At 44.0% G+C, this 24,159-nt stretch overlaps 1 protein-coding gene across 1 annotated transcript; it reads left to right on the top strand.

Annotated features, from left to right (window-relative positions):
* Window positions 1–555: 555 nt before the first annotated feature.
* On the top strand, window positions 556–11,606 carry INIP (INTS3 and NABP interacting protein). The gene is made up of 5 exons (XM_068667066.1): window positions 556–641; window positions 1,316–1,389; window positions 6,894–6,996; window positions 9,532–9,622; window positions 10,893–11,606. The coding sequence occupies exons 2-5, from the start codon at window positions 1,365–1,367 to the stop codon at window positions 10,986–10,988; spliced, it is 315 nt and encodes a 104-aa protein (XP_068523167.1). The 5' UTR covers window positions 556–641; window positions 1,316–1,364; the 3' UTR covers window positions 10,989–11,606.
* Window positions 11,607–24,159: the final 12,553 nt, after the last annotated feature.

Genomic DNA, 24,159 nt, shown 5'->3' with positions numbered 1-24,159 from the left:
GACCCCTTGAAATAACACCAGAAAACAACGACAAATTAATTTATGTATTTTTATTTCCAATACGGTTAAAAAACAAACAATAAGTTTATTTCACAGCATTAAGACCCAAAATCTTAGTATTAAGGACACCCCTTGAAATAACACCCGAAACGACGACAAATGACTTTGTGTATTTTTATTTCAAATATGGTTAAGAAAAACAAAGAAACAAAAAATAAAATAAACAAACTTTATTTTGCAGCATCAAGACCCAAAATCTCGCTATGAAGGAGACCACTTGAAATAACACCAGGAACAACAACAGATGACTTTATATACTTTTATTTCCCATAGGACTTAAAAAAAAACAAAAAACTTTATTTTATGAAAATTTACTGCCTTTAAAACAATAATCCTGTATTTAACACCACAACAGGCTGTGTGACTGCCTTATTGACAACCCAGAGGCCTGCGTTGAGGCCCCGCGGCCGGGCCAGGCCCGAGGTAGGCCCGGTCCCCGCCCCGTTGCCTTGGTTACCAGGCAGGGGGGCGGGCCCTCCCGCCGCACTTGAAGCTGATTGGCCAGCTCGACCTGTCCATCATGACGCTTTCCCGCACCGCCCGCCAAGGGAGCGTGACGTCATGAGCGGGCAGCGCGCACCGTGAGTTACCGGAGGGGGGGGGATGGGGATGGAGGCGGCCGGGAGGGGACCGGGAGGGGACCGGGAGGGGGCGGGGGGGGACGGAACGGCGCCGGGGCCCTCCCGCGGGTGGCACCGAACCGAACCGGGCCGGGCCGGGCGAGCCCATTCCCGCGGCGGGGGGGGGGGGGGGGAGATGTGGGCGGGAGAAACCATTTCGCGCAGTGCAGGGGGGGAGGCGAGCGGGAGAGACCATTCCCCACGGGGGGGGGGGGGAAATAGGGCTGAGAGGGCGAGTCCATTCCTGCCAAAGGGGGGGAGGGCGGGGGGCTGTCCCCCTCCCTCCCTCCCTCCTCCCTCAGGGGTGCCCCCCCCACCCAGGGGTGGCCTTCATAAAGGGGTGGTTATTCATAAAACGTGGATAAAAGGATCCAAAATGGAATAAATAAATAAATAATAAATAAATAAATAAGCAAATAGGCCACAGCTCATGTCGTTTCTGCTTAAAAATAATAATAAAATAAAATAAAAACTGGGGGCAGTTCAGCAGCGTCTCGGTGTCAGGGCTCTGCCTGCCCGCAGCTGAGGCGCGCCTGAGAGAGCAAAAATCCGTGTCTGAATAAAAAGAAATGCGCACTTATACAGGGGTAAACCCCGCGTTCTGCCTCTTCTTGTGTTTTATTTTCTGATTTCAGAGATCCGTGGGGTTAAGCGGCCGGACAGAGGTCGGGCTGGGAGCTGAGGATGGCAGCGAACCCCTCGGGACCCGGTAGGTTTTGCCTCAGGTGTGGGGGAAGGCAAGGGAGACAGCGAGGCTACCCAAAACCATGAGTTGTGTGGGTAGAAAGAGCAAAAAAAAATAAAAAAAAATATAATAAAAGTGAAGGAAGAAGGGCAGGGATGGAGAGCAGCGAGGTGAGAGCAAGCGCCCCGAGAGGAGGCGTGCGTGAAGGGGTTGTGAGGAGACCATGAGGGCGCCGGGAGAGCTGAGCCTCTGGTCATCCCTTCACACCCATCCCTCGACCACTTCCTGAGGGCTGCTTGCAATTAAAACACCAAGCACCGACCGTCCTGTGGCGAGGAGCAGCCGCGAGTCCCGGCTGTGGCAGCAGCAAGGCCCCGGGAAGGGGTGGACAGCAAGGTAGCCTAAGAGGAGAAGCCCAACAAAATCATCACGGTGATTCCCACAAAGCGATTCTGCACATGGTGAGGCATCTGCAAAAGCACTGGCGGCATGGGAATGGTCAATACATCTCGCCCAAATGCTTAGTTAGGGGGGGGAGGCATGCCTCGGGCCATAAATCGAAAGAGGGACTTAAATCGCCCTCTAGAGGTGCGTGTGGGAAGGTTTAGCCGAGCACAGAAGGAAAGTGTTGGTCTGAAAGACGTATTTTTACTTGCTGCTTGACCAGCAGAAGGTCGCTTTTGTACAGTTTACTGGCTTCTGTAAAAGTGCAGAGAGAATAGTATCGCAGACGGCAGATAGTCGTCTCTTTGCACATTTGAACTCTGAAAATCTTTCTGTAAACAATAATAAATCTTGCTTTAGTTTGTAAAAACCAAGAGAGCATCATTGCACAGGGTAGAATGTTGTCATGCAGACTTAAAAGCTGCTTGTTCTTAAATGTGTGAATGTATAGGGAAAGAGGAGAGGATTTTAGTGTCAGAGTGCCTTGGGTTCGCTCCCCCCCCAAACTCCACAGGCTTGTAAGTTGATATGCCAAAGTATAAAAGATTCCAGTGGTCTGTCCTTTAGAGAGTCACCAAAGGAATAATATCAAAATCATTTTCACAACGCAGGCAAGAAAAACTTCTGATTTAGACCATCTAAATGAGCCTATAAAGAAAAATAGAAAGGCACAGGTAAATAGGTTCACCAGTTCAAGGCCTCTGTGGCTTTCTCCTGGCCAGATGCAGTCTAATAGTGAAAATGAAGGAGGCAAACACTTTGTTTTCATCTTGCTGCATGGTCCGTATATTGCTGCAGTTCAAGCAACTCACTCCCTCATTTCCTGACGAGGAGCTGCAGCTGTTTTGTACAGCAAAACCAGATAGGATTTAATGAAAGCCGTACTTCAGGGTTTTAGTGCCGCGTGAAACTGATTACACTGATTGCATGAAACTGATTACAGCATGTAGAAGAAAGGGAAAGGCTTTCAACGTTAGTGCATATTGTCCACAACTGGAGTTTGTAGGCCGTAGTGGTGGACTTTGGTAGAAAAGAAACTATCAGCTTCTGATTTTACAGAAATTACTTTCAAGTATGTGGTAATACGATGCTTCCACAGTGTACCCTCACAGTACTTATGCAACATGCATTAATTAGTTTGCTATTGTAGTGCTTTTGTTTGTGCACAGCAAAGCCAAAGCTCACCCACCTTGCATGCTACCAAATCAAAGGCTTTGCTGCATGTGTGAGCTCCCCAAGAGGAAGCCCTCAGAGTAGGGAAATGTCACTGTGCTCCAGAAGGATTTCATTTAGGTCCCAACAGATGGAAGAAGTGCTTCAGACAGGGCTAAACTCCGGGGAAGAAGGGTTCTGGTATAATGGAAGAAATAAGCCCTTGAAATAAGTGTTGGAAGCTTCAAGCTGTAGCAGTTCTGCAGGGTCTCCTTCTGTCCCGATGGTTGTTTACTCTTTTGGCCTAGAGGTGTGCAAGCGTGGTCAGGTAACACAGCCTGAGCAGGCAGGTTTGGCATTCTGTTCCTTCAGTCCCTGTTAAACAGGAAAATCATGGTGTTTTGCTTTGGGTTATATCATCTACCAACTGTTCTGCTCTGTGTCTGAGCCTGATCTGTAGCACAGTGCCCAAAGGCCATTGCCTTCCCTGGAGAAATTTGCAGCCAAAAAGTGATCAGTGTCTTACGTTCACTGATGCATGCAGGTGTTGTTTGGGGGACAGACAAACTATTGATATACACTCTAATAACTCGAGTTAACTGGCAGAATTATCAATATGTCTTTTGTTTCACAGAGCATATAAAACAATGTGTGATGTCAGAAGCGCAGATGTCAAAAATAACACGTTGAAATGTCTCTGCTACCTTAGAGGTGCAGATCCAAGTCCTCAGCTTGACATCCAACACTGCTACTAACTTGTTGAGATGCCTTGAACTTGGTGGTTATCTTGTGTTTGGACTCTTGGGCCTGCAAAACTTTAAAGGATATTAGTGCACTGCTCAAACTGGAAACAGTAGTGCAACTGTTCCCAGTTAGGGGAAGACTAAACTTAAAAGGTTTAATAAGGGTTGCTGTGTTTGAAAATCTCTGCTACTTTTCATAGGTGCAAGTCTGGTCTTTACTGAGGTTGGCTTTTTTTTTTTTTTTTAAATTGACACGGCCACATCGTTAGTACTACAAAGCAGAACCGGGGAATAAAATTTACATACGGAAGGCTTCCTTCTTTACAGTTGAGGTAGGAAACTTACATAGCTTTTCAGGTCGGCCTTTATTGAAGCTTTAGGAGTCTGGGCAGGAAAGAATCTAAAGGAAAATCTCTGATATGTTGTCAGATTTGATGAATGATTTTGTAAGGATGCCATTTTTTCATCACTAAAATGGATTTCTCATGCCATGCCCTCTCAACTGTTAACTTTTTAATGAGCAGATTTTGTTTTGCTTTATGAATAAGTCCTACCACCTGTAGGACCCTTGCATTATTAGCTGGGGAACTCTAACATGTACGTGTTGACTGTATCCCCTCCATTTCCTCAAGTAGGCTTTTTTCTACTCATCATTAACAAATTCTCTTAAATGACTTCTTCAGTACAGTAGGTTGCTGATGGGTGCTGCCTGAGTGTCAGAGCAACAAAAAACAAAAACAAACAAACAAACAAAAACACCTCAGTAGAGGAGGAGAGGGTAGAAAAATTATTTGGACTTCTGAATCCCTCTAGAGTTTCTGGCCTGCGGTACTATGGCAAGACTTGCACTAAAATGGAAGATCGTGATTATCTTGCTTGGTTTCTGATCACAGTCTAAAAAATAGCATTTAAAATTCTATTAAAATTTTATTCTTACATATGTCTTAAAGCTTTCTGAATCACGCCATCTGCTTCGTGATAAAAATGTAAGCATATTTAGTCTCTATTTTTAGCTGATAGTAATGTATATTAAAAAGTGATCTTTTTTTCTGCCTCAATCACCATATCGTTTGACTTTCAAGCTTAGATTTATGCATTTCAGGAAAAACAAGCACTGGCAGAAAGCTACTGAGTAATATGTCAAGTTTTAATCATCCTGCCTGATGCGTAGCATGAGCATGCAGACATAAGGACTTTAGCTCAGGCCCGCTTTGCTGTATTCCAGTTGTCCTGTTGTCTCCAGAATTGCTGAAAAGGAACAGGCTGGGCTAGCTGCAACTTAGAGGTGCTGAATCGCAGCTTGTTGGCAAGATCTCGTAGCTGTTGCATCTCCTGGAGCGTGCATCCAGCTGTGTTTCAGTGTCTTGAACTTCTCACAGGTGCAGGGTGCTCAGAAAAAGATGGTGTAGGTTACCTAAAACACAGAGAAACATGGAAGACCTGAACCAATGCGGCTGCAAAACAGAGAGTTTAAGTGGGAATAATGCAACATGTGAAGGAGAGATGGACAAATGTGAAAATAGGGGCTAGTTACATTTAATTTAAAATCTGTTAACAAATGTGAAGGTGATCGTGGGCAATCTTGCATAAAAACACGGTAAAAAGTAATGGAGTGGCTCAGCTCCTTTCGAGAAAGCAAGGACCAAGAGACACTGAGTGCATATGTTAGGCGTAGTGAAAGGAAAAGGTGAGGGTTTAATAGCAAGGCAATAAAGATGCAAATTATTATTTAGAGTAGAAGGTTTCTACTTGATAATTGTCTCCTTCACTGAGGCGTGCTGATAAAAGAAATATTGGATTATGCAATAGAGCAGCAACAAAAGATCTCTCAAAAGGAATGAACTTCAAGTGCAGGTGCTGCAAATACACTGTAAGTCACTGTACATTAGTAGGCTGATACTTCCCTTAAGAGTTACTCATCCGGCCTTGCTAACAGCATGTGGGCTACCATTTTTTTTACTCATTTTAATGCAGCACAGTACAAGGGTGGGTCCTGAGGGCATGGCCCACAAATTTCCAGTGGAAATTACTTTGGCTCTTTATACAGAGCAAATAAAGAGAGAATTTGACCCTTACACCTACTTTTTATGATATCGTAGTGGCTCAGTATTTTAGAGACTGGCAGCAAATTAGGTAAAGAAGCGTCTACGTTCTTGATATCAGGGGTGATATCGGTGACATGGGGGCCTGCTAAAGTTCTCTCTGTAGCTGTGGCCCGCAGTCACGCTGCTGTACGTGGTGTGCTGGGCTGTGGCAGGCACCTCATGTCTGGTTTATTTGGTAGCCACAGCACAGTTGACGCTGGGATACAGCGAGCTCCTGTACCATGCAAAAGTCTGATGTAAGTACGGTTGCTGGGCCACATTTTTGTTTACAGACAAGTTTGAAAATAGATAAATAGCAGCCATTTTAGGCATTTTCTGAATTCCCTCCATCAGTCTACTTCCTGCCTCCTTCTCTACAATACAAGGTCCCTTTCTGATTTCAGAGAGTGACATGCAGGCAAACAAAGGCCACTTTCTCGTGTTGTTTACAGACAATATAATTTTTCTTCTCTGTTACAGCGTTGCGGGCATTCTCCAAACTCAGGCTGAGGATAGTTTGTATACATAAGGACATGAGTGTATTAAAACCTTTCTCCCTGGATTGAATAACAGGCTGTCTATGTGCAAGCACATCTGCGCCCTTATTCGTGGTCTCATTCTTAGCTGTTACTTTGTAAAACCTGTACTATAGTTTAAGTTTACTAGGATAAAAAATGAGTCCCTGTGACTAATTAAACTGGTATCATTCAGTTGTACTTTCAGTGACTGCATTCAAATCTAGGAGCTGGTAAGTCTGCCTTTTCTTTGAAAGGGAAGTTATTTGATCACCTACCATGGCCACAGCTCCAGAGGTGGCTTGGGAAGGGGTAGTAGGATCTAACCCGAGGTAGAAACCTGTATTTTAAAATGTATTAATATGTATGATATCTTAAGGAAGGTATTTCATGTTGTAAAATGAGGAGAGGTAAATTAAACCTATTTATTAATAGCCTTTAATAATAGCCTTTCAGATGAGAGCAAAGCTTTGAAGATTAGTGTATTCATCATAACGTCATATTGTGCTGGACTTTTAATTCCACAAGGTTAGAGTTGGACCATAAAAATGAAGTAAATCTTTCTAATGTTTTTCTGTCATTCTCACCAGGTTTCCAGAATAAAAATAGGGTTGCAATCCTGGCAGAACTAGACAAGGAGAAGAGAAAGTTACTTATGCAAAACCAGTCTTCCACAAATCACCCTGGAGCCAGGTATTTTATATTTCTTTTAGAGTTGTTCAGACATCACTGGTTAAATCAGAGGGGAAAAAAGGAATAGCAAGCGAGCTGTAAACCTGTATAAACACTTAACAGGAGTGTTTGTTCATCATGCTCAATAACTAGTCAGAGAGACCTTGCATGCTAAGAACACATTAATATTTAAAAATTTTTGCAGACCTTGAATTTTGGTTTACTTAATATCTATTTGAGAGAAGGAGAAACAGGTACACTTATTCAACTGTATTGAAGTCTACCTTAAAGAAGAATCAGGGAGTAGGTGCATAGAGAGCATTTAATTATTAAGCTAAAGTGTTCTAAGGAATGCAGATAGCAGACCAGTAGTTTCAGGGTACTGTGTTTTTAGAGGGGAACGCTTACAGTAAGGAGTGAGTTATCCTTGAAACTCCCTGCATGCAGGACAGAGCCAGCTTATATTACTGCACATCTTCTTGTAAAAGACACTGAATTGTAACTATAATTGGGCACCATGAGGTGTAATGATCTTAATTTGAGTTTAGAAGCTGTCACTGGAATATCTCCCTTTTAAGGAAAAAAAAAAAAAGGGGGGGGGGATTTTTGTCATTTTCAGTATCTAGAGAATCAAACACCAGCCTACCTGGAGAAATGGGGGTTGTTGTGCTTTAGGGCTGGCATGAAGCATGTGCAATGCCATGTTATAGACACAGGGCATCTGCACAGTAGTTAGACACTGGGAGTACAGCCTGGGTGCTGCCTGCTGCTTTTCTGAAGGAGATTTTAGATCATCTTTAACTCCTTCATACTGTCAAAAAGCGTGCAAACTATGTGAAGCTGCCTCAGTTAGATCTGTTATGTAGCTCCACATGCAGGTAATACTCAGGCACAGCTACTGGTTAGAGAGGAAGTAGAAATAGTCATAGCAATATGTACAGCCGCTGGCTCCTGGCAACAGCATTGCCACACTTCATCACAACTCCAGCAGAGTTTCAATGAGTGCTTGTTTGGTTTCTTTTTTCTCTAATTAAATAAAGCACATGCTAGTGAGTGGAGTTAGAAACTAGAATTTCAAAGGGGGACAAACTAGCAGTCGGACTCTGCTTTGCCACGTTGGGCTGATGCATAGATTTGAGCAACTGAGAATTCTATGGCAGGGATCTCGTGCTGTGGGCTTTAAGCTACAGAGTCACCAAAAATAAGACGTAGGAATTTCTGCAAATGTGGCAGAAAAACACTTGATGTGCATAAAACACAGTAGTGGCACAACCTCTGTAAGGGTGAATGAGTTACTGGTCTCTAGCCTTAGTACATGGGAATCCTCTATCTAAAACCAGAAAACATTTCTTGAAAAGTGTCAGTGTGTGATGAGGTCTTAAGATTATCTACAAAAATCATATTGAAAAGTTAGAGGATAAATAATTAAATGCAGCATAAATACCTTCAAAATGACTGAAAATCTTACATTTTATATAAACTTAGTACCTTTCTCCAGCAGACGCTTATCTTAGTTTGTCACAAAGTATGTTTAGAGGATTACTACTTTGCTTTCATTATGCATTTAAGTCTAACTTTAGCTAAAGGTCTTTTCATAAGCGTGGCTGATTTTGAAAAACTGATTTAGTAAATCAGCTATGGACTTTGGAGCTGCTAGGAAAAATCAGCTGATGAGTTTCCTTGGATCCCTTGACCTTCCTGCTTTTGTCTCTACGAGTGAGCAGAGCTGAACTTCTAGCACCAGTCTCCAGAAGCAATTTGAGAGGTAGTTGTCACCTGCCTTGCAGTGCAGCTCTGATGGCAGTCCACACTGATTTCCATCTGGAGGATGACTGGCCATGTTAATTACATAGAGTGGGGGGGGGGGGGAAGTCTCCTTTTAATTTCTTCTCTTTGTTTAGCAAGGTGAACAAATCTTAAGATAAAAAAGAAAAGGAAACATACTTTGAAACTTTAGTTTGAAACTTAACGTGCACTGCACTGGGATACATCAGCAGAATCAATTGCAGGTATCATAAGCTGTCATCAGGGGATCATTATTTCAGTTATGTCAATAGGAAGCTTTTTTTACCACAAGCAGTAATCTGCTGCCCACTTGCTGAAGAATTGGTTTTATGCTGAAGACTGCAGAGCTCTTGTTAGTGCTTCTGTTTATCACAGTTATTAGAACAGTCACTGAGTGACTGAGTAATGGCAAAAACACAAAGCTGTGGTTTTAAAAATTACTGACATTGTTGAAGGTTGTACCCCACTGCTTCCCCTGACTGCAGTGGGACTCCACCCATGGGCGAAATCCACAACAGAATTGAGAACTGTAAGCCTTCCAGGTTTAGCTTGGCATCGGTTGTTTTTGCTAAGTCAAATGCTACGGCTGTCATCACTCCATTTTCCCTTTCTCCCTTATGTTAACAAATAAGTTTCCCAAACAATCGTTAAAGATGTCTGGCCATAACCCAAGTAAATCATGAGCTGCAGAAGTCATGAAACCTATGGCTCGAATGGTAAGGACAATTTTATCTGAGGGTGTGTCTCATACCATCTTGTTCTTTTTTGCAGCATTGCACTTGCAAGATCACCACTAAACAAGGATTTCCGTGATCATGCTGAGCAGCAGCACATCGCAGCACAGCAGAAGGCTGCACTGCAGGTAAGCTGATACAGTCGGCTTCAGCTCAGCTTGGCTCTGATTTAGATGCTCGTCCTTTCAGAGAGCAGTCCTGCTTTCTCTCACCTAGAGAGAATGAGAAAAACACTTTCAGAGGTTAGGTTTCATACATTTGTCACAATCTTCTGTTATGATACAGGTTTAAATCTATCAGCTGTTTCTCCCTTGATATGGTTTGGGAATGTAACCTGTAGTATAACCATAGATGTTCTGTACATCTCTGTCAGGAGTCAGTTTCATCAGACTTACAAATGTCTCGTGAACTGTAGGGAGAACTAGTCATACCAGTCATGCTTCTCACTGTCTTTTTTGGCTCCAAGTCTAGCTGTCTGCTCTATACCCCTCAACAGGTAACTGAAAACAGCCTAAGATCTCCTTTCAGCTTTCTCTTCTGACTACATAAGCTCAGTTCCCTCATCTTCCCCTTGGATGTTGAGAGCTCCAGCCCTCAGCCAGCTCTTTGGCTCTCTGCTGTACTCCCTCCAGCTTGTGTCTCACGCTGGAAACCCAAAAATGAGCACAGTATCCCAAACACAGCCTTGTGAGTGCTGATCTGAGGGAATTAATAGCTTCCCTTGGCCTGCTGGCTTTGCTGTTGCCAGTGCAGACTGCTGCGCTCGTATCCTTTGGTATGGGCACACTGTTGACTCAAGTTCAATTAGATATTCAGCAGGGCTCCTCCCCCCTAGTGGAAGGAAAGAATGTGCAGGCCATCTATCTTACGGAGTCCAGTATTTGAGCTGGAAAGAGCCATATCAGATTTCACAAAGGTTATTTAGAGACATAAGCAGCAGGTTGCCTCCTCAGGTGTGCAAACATACATCACGTGAGCAGACAGCTGGTGTTGCAGGATGTGTGCTCACACAGCATTTGTAGGTGCAGCCTCAGCTTGTGTGACACCACTGATGCACACCTCTGGCACAGAGTCACACCTGGCATCCGTACCGAGACCTGTAAGTTGGTTATGGGTGGGACTGGAAGTGTGGGGTCTCGAAGGAGAATGTTCAGCAATTCACTTACCAACGTTTGGGGGATTTCTCAAAAAGGGCACAGCAGGGAATGTCCAAGTTAATCCCCCTGATGGGCCCTGTTCAGACGTGTCTGATTTAAAATACTGTTTTTGAATTTGGGTATCAGGGCTGAAGAGCAGACTGGAAGAAAATCGTAGTTAATGCTGCAGAATCTATAAAGTCTTGAATTGTATTAGTGCTGCAGGGAGTTATGCTTTAACAAATATTTTCCTCTTTTCCAGCATGCACATGCACATTCTTCAGGATACTTCATAACTCAAGATTCTGCATTTGGAAATCTTATTCTTCCTGTCCTACCTCGACTCGAGGCAGAATGAGCGATGCTGTTTCTCAGAACTGCCAAGTCTGATTTTGTCCATAGCAGGAACTGTCAGACCTTTTAATTCGTTTACTTCAGTATCTCAAATACTCCTTCATCCCGGATTCTTGTGGTTGCCTTGTGGGAGTATGAGTTCAAATAATGAAAAAGCAGTGTTGTTGAACAGAGGTTTTTACCCCCTATTTCTGTTCCTTTGTCAAGTCAAAGTCAGCCATAAGACTTCCTGGGAGTGTCAAGTGCATGGCACTTGCACATCTCTTCCCTGTTTCTGTGCTTCCTTTGAATAAATGTCCAAACCAGGGTCACCAAAAGATGGATACTTTATCAGCATTTGTGTTCTTTATTATTGTGTATATTTGACTTCATGAATTATAGAAAGTCAAAGCAGACGTGAATTTATCAAATGCATCAGTTGGTCACTCTTTTTTTGCCATATGCAGGGACATTATCAAGTGTATCATTTGCTGTTGTAGCATTCCCTGGTCTACTCAAGTCCTTAGATATAGTGTGCCTGCCTCTTTATTTTGTGAAATACAAAAGTGAATTAAAGTCACCAAGAAGGGGAAAAAGCAATTGCTTCAAACAGTCAAAATAAAAGCCTCTAAATTTGTCTGGACATTTCAGATTAATCACACTGTGTGCCAGGACAATTAAGTTTAAAAAAAGGACATAATTTTCATCATGTCCTTTTCAATACATGGTGCGTTTCATTTCTGTTTCTTTTCTTCCTTGCTGTTTTTTATCTGTAGTAATCAATTCTAGCTCCATGGTATAAGAAAATCTTTTATCTTAATTTTGTAATTGTGGTTATGCTATGTGGTTATAAAATAACTTACAGGGAAAAATAGTCCTTACATAGACATTCTTACACACCTACAATTTCATTACTAAAATTATACTTGTACCTTGATAGCTTTTCCTGTGGAGGGAAGATTTAAAGAGAAATTAAGTGAAAACCAGAAATCAGAAAGCATCTGTTAAATTGATGCCCATCTGAAGCAGCTCAGTCCTCTGCAGAGCCTTAGCTGTCCCATCTAGTTTCTGGAGCTGTAGAAATAATATCAGGAGTGTGGACAGCACATAAAGAGTGCAGGGAGCAGTTTGCAGATATCCTTAGTGACATCCAGGGTTTCTTGCGTTCTTGTTCCCATCTGCAGGGATTGCCTGAACACAGTGAGAATTTGTGAAGTACAGGCAATATTAACAGCTCCATTCCTTATGTGCAAGAAGACAGAGCAAGGGGCCAAGAGGTTGGTGCAGTTGTGAGGAAAACGCCACCACTTTCATGTACCTCAGCTGAGTATGGAGCTTTGCAGAAGCTGTGTCATACTTCAACCTGTTTAAGAAGGAGAATCTTGTGGAGGAGGCCTGAGAAAGCTAAAAGATGTGCAAATTTAGTATCAGTTATTCATATTGTGCTTTTTGAGGGGTCTGTTATGGTGAGTCATGGGAATGATGATGGGTTTGTGGGCAGTGGAGGAAAGAGTACTGTCATTTCTGTTTTCAGTGGTTGGTTCTCTGTAGCTTTTTCTTTTTAATTACCAAGAGTAATTTCACCACAAAACTGTTCTGACTACTCAAATTATTCTGTAGTGTGAGCTGATTATCTGAGATGCTTTGAAGAAAAAGAACTGGAAATCTGTGTACGCAGAAGAGGATGTATGAATCAGTCCAAGTTTGGAAACATACAGAGGTAAAAAAAAAAAAAAAAGATACAGCAGAAGTTTTGATTTTATTTTTTAGTTGAATTTAAACAGCAGGCTGCACATTGCACATTTAAGGAGGAACAGCCTTCTCTAGAAACAGACACTCTGTGCTATCACATTGAAAGACAGGCTCTCTCAGTGTTGCTGCACAGACTGCATGTGATCCAGGCAGTGATATAGCAAACACCCTTCTCCTTTGTAAAGCTCTAGTTGCTCCACGGACGTAGTTTAAACTTGCCAGCTGTGGTGTTTTCATCTTACGTGCTGAAAGATCTGCTTTCAGAAATCTGGGGCTTAGGCTCATAGGTATGTGAAAGAGGGGAAAAAATGACACAGCTTTTGTAATATTTTTAAGTTATGCCTAAAATTATTCTGTGTAATCATGAGGGACTTAGTGATATATCTAGGTATAATTAGCTGTCAGAGTTACAAATGTTGTATGTGGAAGCTTCTGTCTTAGAAACCACACTCTAGTAATTAGTGTCAGATGCATCAATTTGTCTTGCCACACTCACTTTTTCTTTTCCGCTATTAATCAGTATTAAAATCATTAATCTATCCCTGTACAGTAATCTCAGCTAAAGCTTTTCTCATGTTGAAATTGCATGTTCAGGTGCAAATCATTAGTAGTCAGAATATACAAAGCCTGCGATACCTTTCTTCTAGCAGTGTCCATTAAGTCCGTCGCATAAAACCAGAAGGTTTGTAATCCAGCGCTGACCCATGTGCCGAGGAGTACTTTAACATGTGTAATCACTCAAGAATCATTTTATTTCATTTACTACAATAGTAATTCACCTTTCCAATCAGCACAGATTGTTGGTGTAGTCTGTCTAGAGCCCTTGTGTGCCCCAGATGCTGGGGTAAGAGCAGGTCACAGTACTGGGGACATCTTATGCTGAAAAACAACGTGGATAAGACAGCCTAAAAGATAGTAAGATTGCACTTGCTGAGTGATGGCACAGAGCTGTAATGTGTCAAGAATAGAAAGAGGTAAAGAACTCAAAGATGAACTGAAGCACAGAAAGAAGTGAACCACAGCTTTTTTCTTCATATCTCTCTGCTCTTCCTTGATGAGAAGCCCCATCCAAGCTGGATTCGTTGGAGGTCTGTAGTCTGTTATCAGACCGCCTGAGCCGGAGCTCATTTCATAGGATCAGGATCTCCCAGCCCTACCCCGAGGCCCCGTGGACAGGAACAGCACTCCCCGCTGCTGGCAGCACCCACAGGCTCTGCCCTCAGCTCTGTTTTGGGGAAGAGCAAGGCTGCCTGGGGAATCCTCATGGATTTTGTGTTTATTTAATGAAAGACCAGCGTAGCCCTGCTAGTGGTGCCATTGGGGCGGCCACTTGCAGGATGCCTGCAGGACATCCGTAGGCTGAAATCCACCACACAGAGCTTTCTGCAATGAACCATGAAGTTATTTTCAAGATTACTTGGCTAAGTGGCTTTCACACACTGCTAGGTTAAAAGTTTGCACCAGTGAGTTTCTGCGGTTGTTGGAACCACAGGGCTTACCCCAGAACCTCTACAGCTTAAACAACACATCCTCCTCCTTTCCATGCTCCTGATAGAAGGAAACAAGTGATGTGCTTCCCTGGGGACATGATTTTTAGCTCTTCCCTTGAATACAGGTTGTTCAGAGAGGAAGAAAGCACATTCAAGTCAGCAAGCGCTGAAAACATGATCACAGTAGGTAGATTTATGGACATCCTTACATCTTCAGAGGCTTTTTGTGTAATTGAGCATTGGCAGCTGTGGATCACCACAGCCTGTCAACGGGACACCAGCAGTGGTGTGCTTTCAAACTCTGCCCTAGCAGGTGACTTGCTGGTCAGAGGAAAGCAAAACCTCTGTGCTGTGACCTGTGCACAGAGCTTCCTGGCCATGCAGTCTGTTCGCGTATGCTAAGGGCAGCAGGTGACGTGCAGCCATCGATGAGTGGGAGATCTCAGCTCCCATCAATGATTGCTTATCTCCCTGGCAGTAATAGTCTCCAGGTCCTGGTCAGGAAGCTACTTCCCTCAACACTGATAGTAAACGAGATGGGAAATGTGTATTTTCTTGTCCCTGTGGCTGCTACTTTTCAGCCTGTCTGAGCTTCCCAGGGAAGCATTGTGCACTTGATAAATATTCTCGTTCTGTGCTGGTTCTTTTCAGACCATCTGAGAAGGCAGAAATAAACCCCAGAGGGCACGGTTCGCAACTGAGGAGCGAAGTCTGTGCCCTGATCTGCGCGGGGCTGGAGGAAGAGGCCAACCTCCATGCCACGAGGGGTGCTTGGTATGCATTGTGCATTCCCGTAGATATATCATTATAGATCTCTTTCTCACTTCTGATACCCAAAACAATGAAAGCCAATGCATAGCCTCCTCCTCCTCCCCCCCTTCTCATCTTTTATCTGTTTTTTTCTTTCCTACAAACTATTTCCTGCAGTGTTGATTTCAAGTGGCAGAGGGAAGTATACCTATGGGATTTCCTAACACATGCAGTGTAGTGTAAATTACACACCCTTCTATCTGACAGCCAAACTGATTTCAGAAATATCCCCATAAATAATATTTACAGTGAATTGCCAAATGCACCTTGCAGTCCCCATTAATATGACAGCTTTTTGAAACTGAGATAATTTTCATGAGGAAAAAAGCAAACACTGTGAATCACTGCTGTGGTTCTTACCAGTCTGACATGTAATGCATTATTTACAAGCAAATGTTAGCTTTCCTGTGTCTCATGATGTTGTGTTTTTTTTTTTCACATAACAGCTGGGAATTGTGTCTTTAATTCTTTCGTGTTCAGCATCTGAATTTGGGAGTGAAAAGAATTTAAGACAGATAAGGGAGTAATCATCCCGTGGTGACTTTGAGACACCAGCTGCAGGTAAAGCTACTGAGAGATTTTGCACTCATTAGGAGTCAGATGGTGATCAACAATTATGCTCGTGGTGCTCTGCTTTATTCTAACCTGGCGGGGGAAAGGTGGGAACTCCTCATCCTGCAGCAGGGCACTCCTTGCAGAACGTTTGTCTTTTCCAAGTGCAGCTCACCTCTTTGCCCGTTCTCTCCCCATGTTTGTGGAGAGCATCGTCACACAGCAGCTGTTGTGCTCCTCACTTAACAAAAGCATAAACTGAGCCACAGAAAGGGGAAGCACTTTGCTGGAGTCAACTACTTACGTATTTGCAAGGCCCAGGTGAGAAGCCAAGCCTGTTCTCTGGGCCTGGCAGACCTGGAAATGTGCCTCAGAAAGAAAGAAACTTCCAGCCTTCCCCATGTATCCTCATCTTTTATCCTAAAAACACATGCATATGCTTACAGCTGCACTTGCTGCAGATGCTGAGTGGCACACAGATCGCAGGAGGCTGCTCAGACTCTGCTGATTCGGGGTTGGGGATGATGTCCCTGGTGCCAAAGCTCTCCGTGTGGAGCACAGGCTTGTTGCACACTGCTGTTGGAGCTGGATGGAGCGCATTCAGATCTCCTGTAGGTGTTGGAGGTACAAAATAATCTCTTTATAATCGGATTTTTATTGACGTCTAAGGTAGGCAAGGTACACTTTGGGAGTGTCTTAATTAACACCAGAAGCATAAGCCATATCGAGTGCCCCTGGTGTGGGAAAAGTGAGTCTTCGCCAGAAATGTGTTCGTAATTATGACGATTTGTCATAAAATATTTGTGCTTGTCCTGTCATTCGGCTCTCCTCACAGTCACTAGCTGTAGGTCACTAGGTCTGTAGCTGTCTGTGTGCCACACCAATGCCCTGGTCTCCTGGTGCCTCTGAGAAGGGCTGCTGGAGATATTTATGTAGAGACCTGCAGCGCTCTGTCTCCCTTTCAATCCCAAATATTGGCCTGCAGTGATCTACAGCACTGCTTAGTTCTTTTTTTTTTTTTTTTTTTTTTTGTCTTTTCCTTGAATAATGGAGATGTCCATAAGAAATGTGGGTTACAAGTTACAAGCACCAGGTTCTTCCCATTAATGAGGACTCAGCCTGTGTCCCCTGTGCATGTGTAATTCTGCGTGGCCAGGCTCGGGACTGCTGCACCTGGCTCTCTGTTATTTTTTAGGAAAGCTTAGTCACCTACCGAATGGTATGAAACGGATAAGGCCTGACATCAATCTTGTGAGTAAATGAAAGCTTTACTTACTTGAATTGAAAGTACATCCTATACTGGCTTGAGAAAACATATTCTTGCAGAAAAGCTGAAGCACCACTTAGTTTCAGCTCAAACACAATGGATTGAATGTGCCATGCCAGAGTCCTTATCATCCATCTTGACCACAAAGAGGGTTAAAATGAAAGCTTCAGGCCTGTCTGCTGCTGAGTTGATGCCTGTCCCCTCTCACCATGCCCTTTGCCACTGTGCCTGGCTTTTCCCACGGAGTTAGCACGTACGGGTACCCAGCACGACACAGGCACAGGGCATAGGGCACAGGGCTGCTACGGCTTCCCAGCACCAGGTGCTGGTGGTGGGAAATCACATTCACAGCCTGTGGAGGCTGCGGGTCGCAGCTTCTCCCCTGCTAAAGCTGAGGCTGTTCTGTGTTTCAACGTTCAGCATATGACTTTCTTAAAATAACGCAGTGCAAAAGCATTTTAAAAAACGGGAACGAAGCTATATTTTAAAACAGAGGTCCTACAAATCACACTAATATTAAAAAAAAATAAATGTATTCAAGCAATTTTGAGGGATGGAGGAAGCTATCTTTCAAACAAGAGCAACCAAGTGTCATCATTTTCTTTTCTTGCAATCAGGTAACCATTGGACTGATGCTGTGATTTCAAGGCAACGCAAAGTACTAGAAAATCAATGACTCTGTAGTGGGCTCAGTAGGTCTTTCTGCTAATTAAACACTTCACAGCCCTAAAACCCAGCCGTATCTTCTCACTAGAATAGAAGCAGATTGCACATCGTTACATCACGTGTCCCTATCCCCAGCTCTGTTTCAGGTCTTCTGGGTTTTCTTTTTTTGTGACTTGCTACAGCTCCAATGGAAATAAAAAGCAGTTTTCCTCTCAAGAGAAAACAGACCAAGCCTTACCTGCAGAAGTTTAAGGCAATTATTTTTACAATGGACCTGTTAATTTTTGAGAATTGCACCTCTTAGATGCCAGACCTCAGGCACCTGAGAGTCCCTTCAGATTAAAAAGAAAAAATGCCAGGCATTTGATTTCTGACATAGGCCCCCTTTAAGATGTCTCAAAACCTGGACAGCCCTGAAATAATAATTTTAAATGCCCACCATTTGTAAAGGACTGACCGAAAATGCTGCTCTTCAAGGTGCCGTAGTCTATTTTGTCCATTTGTTTGTTATTTAGTGAATCTGGTAAGAGTTCATAGCTGTGCCTCCGGGTTCACTGTAAATGACAGAGTATTGAAAAACACCTGTATTCACTATACACCAAACAACCAGAGAAACCACCGACAAATGGTTCACAAGAAAATAACTTCTGTACAGCAGCCCCAGAAGAAAATGCAGGCACTTCAGCTTCAAGAGTCCTCGTCTTTGAAAATTGTCTCTCTCTACTCCCAGCTACGCTTGCTGAGGAGGAAAATCCACAGCGCACACATGTTGCTGCCTCTGGTGATGGAAAAGCTCTCAAGCTGTTGCTGCTCCTCGTGCTGCACATTCCCCACACCACCAACCTCAACGTGCTTGTGGACTTGTTCTGTGTGAAGAAACCTGCAGTAGCTTCCAAGCTGCCTGAAAGTTTTGTTTCTGGGGAGCCTGAGAGTTTTGGGATGAGGCTGCGTGTTTATCTAAGCAGAGAAGGCTAAATGCAACCCATGGCCTGAGGATGCCCAGGCAGAACAGATCCATTCCCCTGCCTGGCACCTCTTGCACGCCAACTGTAGACGTCCAAATTCAGAAGAAAGCAGCTGAACTCCTCACTGTTTTTGAGCTGAATGAAGGTTTCGGTCACGCTGAGGTATGGGTGTGCAGACGCGTGATCCGTGGCTTGGGAATAACACTCTGAAGCTCTGCAGCAATACAGTACCTATGGAAACTTTTCAGACAGAGAAGAATGAGGAGGAGGAGAAGAAAGAAAAGGAAGGTGAGAAGGAGAAAAAGAAGCACCAGCAGCTCCTTCTTTTGGCCATGAGATGTCAGCATTGCCGTCAGGCTGCCAGGCAGGCTGCTTCAGCCTGCCGATGCCTTAGATCAACCTAGCAGAGAAACTTAGCTATAAAAACGTGAGCAGGGCTTTTTGTACTCTTGCCCTTAGCCACAGCTCTCATTTTGGTGTGTAAACTAGCTGTGCTGGCAGTTCTTTTTTGGAGAAAAGCCCTCACATGCTGTGAGCTGTATCAGCTAGCTCTGGGAGCAGCGATCACGCAAACAGCACGTCCTGAGGGGAAAAACAGAAAAATTTGTCACATGCCAGCATGAGGCCAAAGCTGTGTAAAAGTGTCATGTACGTGGAAACATTTTGAATCACTCTGGGTTTCCCAGACACAGTGTGAATTAGAAAATAATGCAGTTTTATAAGAGAAACTTGGAAGATCCCCAAGACCACAAGGCCATACAGAAGGCTCAGGCCCCATCTCCTCGGTGCTGCTTCTCCAAAGTTTATGACAGCTTAATTTAGACAGGGGAGCTGGGTCCTCCTGAACAAGCACTGTTTGGCTAAGTTTTCTGGCCACAGTGATGTCCATGTGGTCCCCGGGCCATGCACCAGGATCTCCAGAGGTTGAGGGCACAGAGGGTGGCCGTGGGGACAGGGCTGGGCCCTGAAAGCTGCAGGAGGGGCACCAACAGGGGTCACAGGGGGTGTGTAGGAGCCAGGCACACGTACAGCCTGGACAGGCGACCCTCACCGAGTAGGATTTTCCACATTTTGCTCCCTGTTAGGCACCACAGATGAGACCCTAGGCTTCAGTGGACCACGGGCAGCAGCATCCTGATGGATGTTATGGGTGAAGCGATGAAATTCGGTATGCCTGTCTCCAAAGGAGAGCCTCTGCCTCGCAGACGGGAACTGGGAGCAAAGGATTGATGAACAACCTTCTTATAGACGTTCAGACACTTCATATCCTTTATGAAAGAGTAATACAATTTTATGACACCACTATAATTTTATTATACCCACTGTAGTTCAAGCCTACTTTTTACAGGGCTGAAGCTCACGGATTTGGCAGCCCAGTGCCTGTGAGCTGTGAACAGCCACCCCGAGCATCCCCACATTTGCCTTCTTTTGCCCAGGAGAAAACATTTTATTCCCTCCACTCTCAGACTGCACCTAGGAGTTGTGGAAAAGGCTTGGATCCTGCTTCAAACGATCACCATCACAGGGGCTTTATTTAAGGATGCAGGCGTTCTGCATCGCTGGTTCCAGTGCCTGTGCACCTCACCACAAAGCTCTCTGCCTCTCAGCAGCCAGGTGATGCTCTAAAGGTTTTAAATGACTTTTGAACACCTTGAGGAGTGCCTGAGGTGCTGCCAAAAGCACTGTCCACATCTGCACCCCTGCTGAGCGTGGACAGGAGTTGTCACTGAGACTTGTCAGGCAGAATTTGGAAAAGCATCAGGTGGTCAGGAGTACACATCCTGTTTTCAGGACGGGCTTGAAAACGCTGGTGCTGAAAAAATAATAAATCAGATACTCTGCCTTATAATTGCATCAACACTTCGAGGTCTGGCTGGGGTCCTGTGAGGCTGAATTTTTATGGTGTAACTCAGGCTGCCTGACTCACTACTACAGCACGAGTAACCAACAAAGACAGAGGATATCTAGCACGAAAATCTCAGTCCTGTTCCCTTGCCCCAGTGCCCGTTTTGCCCCCACCCTCCTGGAGGTCACCTGAGGGTTTATTTTCCAAAGGATGCTTTTGAGGGGGTGTGGGCTGATTATGTGAATGGGCAGAACTTTAGTGCCCCAGTGGAGATGGTTTCTTTGAGCAAGTCTTTGTGCTTGGCTCACCTGGTGCCACACTCCTCACAGAGCCCAGCAAAACCACCAGAAGCGGCCGTCTGCGCAGGCACGAGCCCTTCTCGCCAAACTTCTGTCACCGGGATGAAATACTGTATAGGAAAAGCAGTTATATCTGTCACTGCTTGCCAAAACACGCACACAGTCTTCTGCTGTCCAGCCAGCCATTATCTGATGGCTTGTAGTTGCCCCACGCCAGACCTTCTATGTAAATGTAAATACACGCAGCGCATGTCTAGGCACCCAGTGCTCTGCTCCGTGCCAAGGCCAGGACTTGCAGCGTGTGTGGGGCTGGGCAGGGAAGAAGCAGAGGGTTGCTATACGAGGTTGCAAGGCATCATCAGATCGGGTGAGGTCTCAAATCTGATTTCTGCTTAAAGATTTTTGTCCCCTCCTAGAGCTCCTCACACAGCCCGTGGTGTTGCTGCACACCAGCAGGCACTGCCTGAGAGGCAGGGCATCATTCATCCACATGTTCACCCACACCGTTCGTCTCCAGGGACGGCCACCAAACACTGTTTCCCTCTGGCATATATTACAAAATAAACCACTGGCTAGTTTCAGACCAGCAAGTTTTCAAACCCTGCAAAACTGTGCACGAGGTCTGCTTGTCATTGTGAGCTTCATGGGGTGGGCACCCTCAGGTGTGGAAGGAGGAGGAGAGGACATCCCAAGGGCTCTGGAAGCACAGTGTTTTTTAGAGCAGCCATCTGGACTACATCAGCGTACAGAGGGAAAACCGAGAGCAGCTGAGTTACCAGAACTTTAACAATTTGCATAGCTGAGCCTGCCTTAACCACATTAATCATTAACCACCACCTGCACACTCACTTGTAGACCAAAAGAAAGCACGTTGCCTTCAACCTCCATGAAGACAGCTGAATGCAAGCTACAGGGGTGGCTTAACACAAGATGCTTCACTTTGCAACAGGCAGAGAAAGCAGCTGGTAGCCCCTGGCTATCACCTGCCCATACCTCACTTTTTGGGGGTCCTAACACCCACACAAACACGTTGCTGTGCCCTGGATGGCGGTCGCCTGAGTGATTTGGCTTTTTGCTTCTTCTCGTTTCTTTGGCAGAACCCGACCTTCCCAAACGCAGCCGTCATCCCATGGGCAGCAGCTCAGTGAGTGGAATTTCCATGGAGCTGTCAAGGCATTTCTTTCCACTTGGGTTGCCTTTCTTTCAGAGGACTGAGAGGGCTTTATTTGCTTTAGTTTTCCGGTCCTTTAATCTTAAAACCTGCTTTTGAACAGATTAAAATCAGGCCTGAGAAGCACCTGTCTTAAAAGATGTGTATCCTTGGAGGCACATTTAATTTTATTCTAGATCAGCATCGAAACAAGCCTGTGTGGGGAGCAGACCTTGCTATTGAAATTCTGAGTGCAAAATAGGTCGTTTCAAGCCAAACTGTGCCGTGGAATTGATGTGACCAGACCAAGCGCAGGAAAATACCTTTATTCCAAAAATGCTCTTGGTACATATGCTTTCAGTCGTACTGCAGGGAGATTAAATAAGCACATGGTTAAAGTCAAGCTTGTTTTTAAGTACATTCCTGAGCAGGGAAGGACTTAAGCAATTGTTTAAACGTTTCCCTGAAACACGACCCCAGAAGTTAAACAGGGCACGACAGCAGCTATTGCTTGGTGGGCCTATTTGCACTCTGCTAATCGAAATGCTTCGCAGGTCCAGGGGAACTTCCCAACTACCCTGATATTTGTACTTGAAAAGCTGTGATTTTTTTTTTTTTTTTTTATACAAACGTGCCTTGAAATTTCAAGTAAATTGCTTTCATTTGATTAAAGGAAATGGTCATCTTTGCAGAAGACAGTTTATTAAATACATGAGAATTGGTCAATACACCTAATTACAGACAAAATACTGTGAATAAAGCATGCACTTATCACAGACATCAATGACTATCTCGATTAGACTATCTTGATTATCTCTGAAATGGTCTTAAATTCTGTAAAGATTAAGGCTGTACCAACACAAATATTAAAAAAAAAAAAAAAAAAAGTCACATTACATTAGTAGCAAACACTGTAGGGACAGTGAAATCAACTTCTAATGCGGCAGAACCAGACTTATTAAAGATTATCACAAGGGAATAAAAATGGAGCTGAAGTGTGATAAAGATCAGGAAATCTCTGGAATTTGCAGATCAGTAAAACTGAATGTCATACTTCAATTAATACACAAGCGAGCTCGTTCTTTTCTAACTCAGACACCAGTTTAAAAAAAAAAAAAAAAAAAAAAAAAAAAAGACCTCTTGGTTTTACTTCCTTCTTATCAATTGTACTTTTATACCCAAACACTAAAGGGACATTTTTCAAGGAGACAAAGGAGACATCTAGCTGAAGGGTGGTGAAACAGGCAGCAGTGGAACATACCTTTACTCCATCCCAGTCAAAGAGGGGTGGTGTGATTTGCAGCAGGAAATCAAAAAAAAAACAAACAAAACAAAACTCCATCAACCCAAATGCAAAAATAGAGTTCTCGACTGGCACAAATCTCAGACAACTTTGTTGACGATATTGGTGGATCCTTCCAAGGATTTTATCCAGTTTGAAGTTTGCTTCTTAACAGCCTTTTGCAGAAAGAGCAATGTGGTATCAGCATGGGTTAAGATTTCTCCAGCTACCAAGTTAAAGGATTGCCAGGCCTGGAAACACAGATGGGTATGAAGGGCTCAATTAGGCTACGAAATCCTCATTTACATCGGTGAAGCCTTTTTCTTTATTTTTCTCAGGTCCCTGTGCAACTCCAGAAAGAATGAATTCTGAGGACAATGGGGTTGAGCAGGTAGCTCTGAAAACAGACTGGTTGACAACACTCCTGACATTTTCAGAAGAAAAAAAAAATCCCTTGTCCCCTGAGATATTCTCGATTTGCAAAGCTTAATGCATTGAAATGCATCAAAATATGACTTCTCCCTAATAAACCATTGCATACATAAAGTCCCAAATGTGGGGGAGAGAGATTTGTGTTAAAAGGTGCCATATGCACAGAAAACTGCATTTTAGTGGTAGAAATGTATCGCTGCTCATGCTCAAATCTGTTTCTTAATTAGCTGTTTACAGCTGGGGCTTGCAAAGTAAACTTAGTAAGTCCCCAGATTCTGCTGGGGTTTGGATGGGGTTTGGATTAATTCTCTCTTGGCTTCTTTCGGCAGCACAGATTTGAAGGCTATAGCTTTTGTTTGTTTGTTTGCTTAAAAAATAAATAATAATAATAATACAAAAAGGCACAAAGCTTGTCCTGCACTTTGGACAAAATGCAATTGCAAATTACAAGAGCATACGACTGACGACATGTACACAGAAGGCATCGCAGTGACTGGAAGGTGGTATCTGCTCCACCACAGTGTTAGCATCAGCCAGTTTGCTTCCTGAAACCAGTGAGCTGCAGTGAAAAATGAACAAATGCCAGCGAAATTGCTGACACACCACAGGCAGCCGGCTAAAACCTAATTTCAGGACTGCACCTGTAGAACAACAACTGCATTTCCAGCCTGCAAAGAGCTAAATA

This window comes from Anas acuta, chromosome Z, assembly GCF_963932015.1.
Source record: "Anas acuta chromosome Z, bAnaAcu1.1, whole genome shotgun sequence".
NCBI classification, from domain to species: domain Eukaryota; kingdom Metazoa; phylum Chordata; class Aves; order Anseriformes; family Anatidae; genus Anas; species Anas acuta.
Note: the sequence above shows the minus strand (reverse complement) of the source record. Positions and strands in the feature narration are given on the sequence as shown.

What these genes read in the sequence shown, in the direction of transcription:
- INIP (XM_068667066.1), top strand. Translation starts at nt 1,365, where the DNA reads ATGGCAGCGAACCCCTCGGGACCCG. An exon ending in AGCGAACCCCTCGGGACCCG is followed by an intron (nt 1,390 to 6,893) that starts GTAGGTTTTGCC and finishes CATTCTCACCAG; the next exon opens with GTTTCCAGAATAAAAATAGG. An exon ending in ACAAATCACCCTGGAGCCAG is followed by an intron (nt 6,997 to 9,531) that starts GTATTTTATATT and finishes TCTTTTTTGCAG; the next exon opens with CATTGCACTTGCAAGATCAC.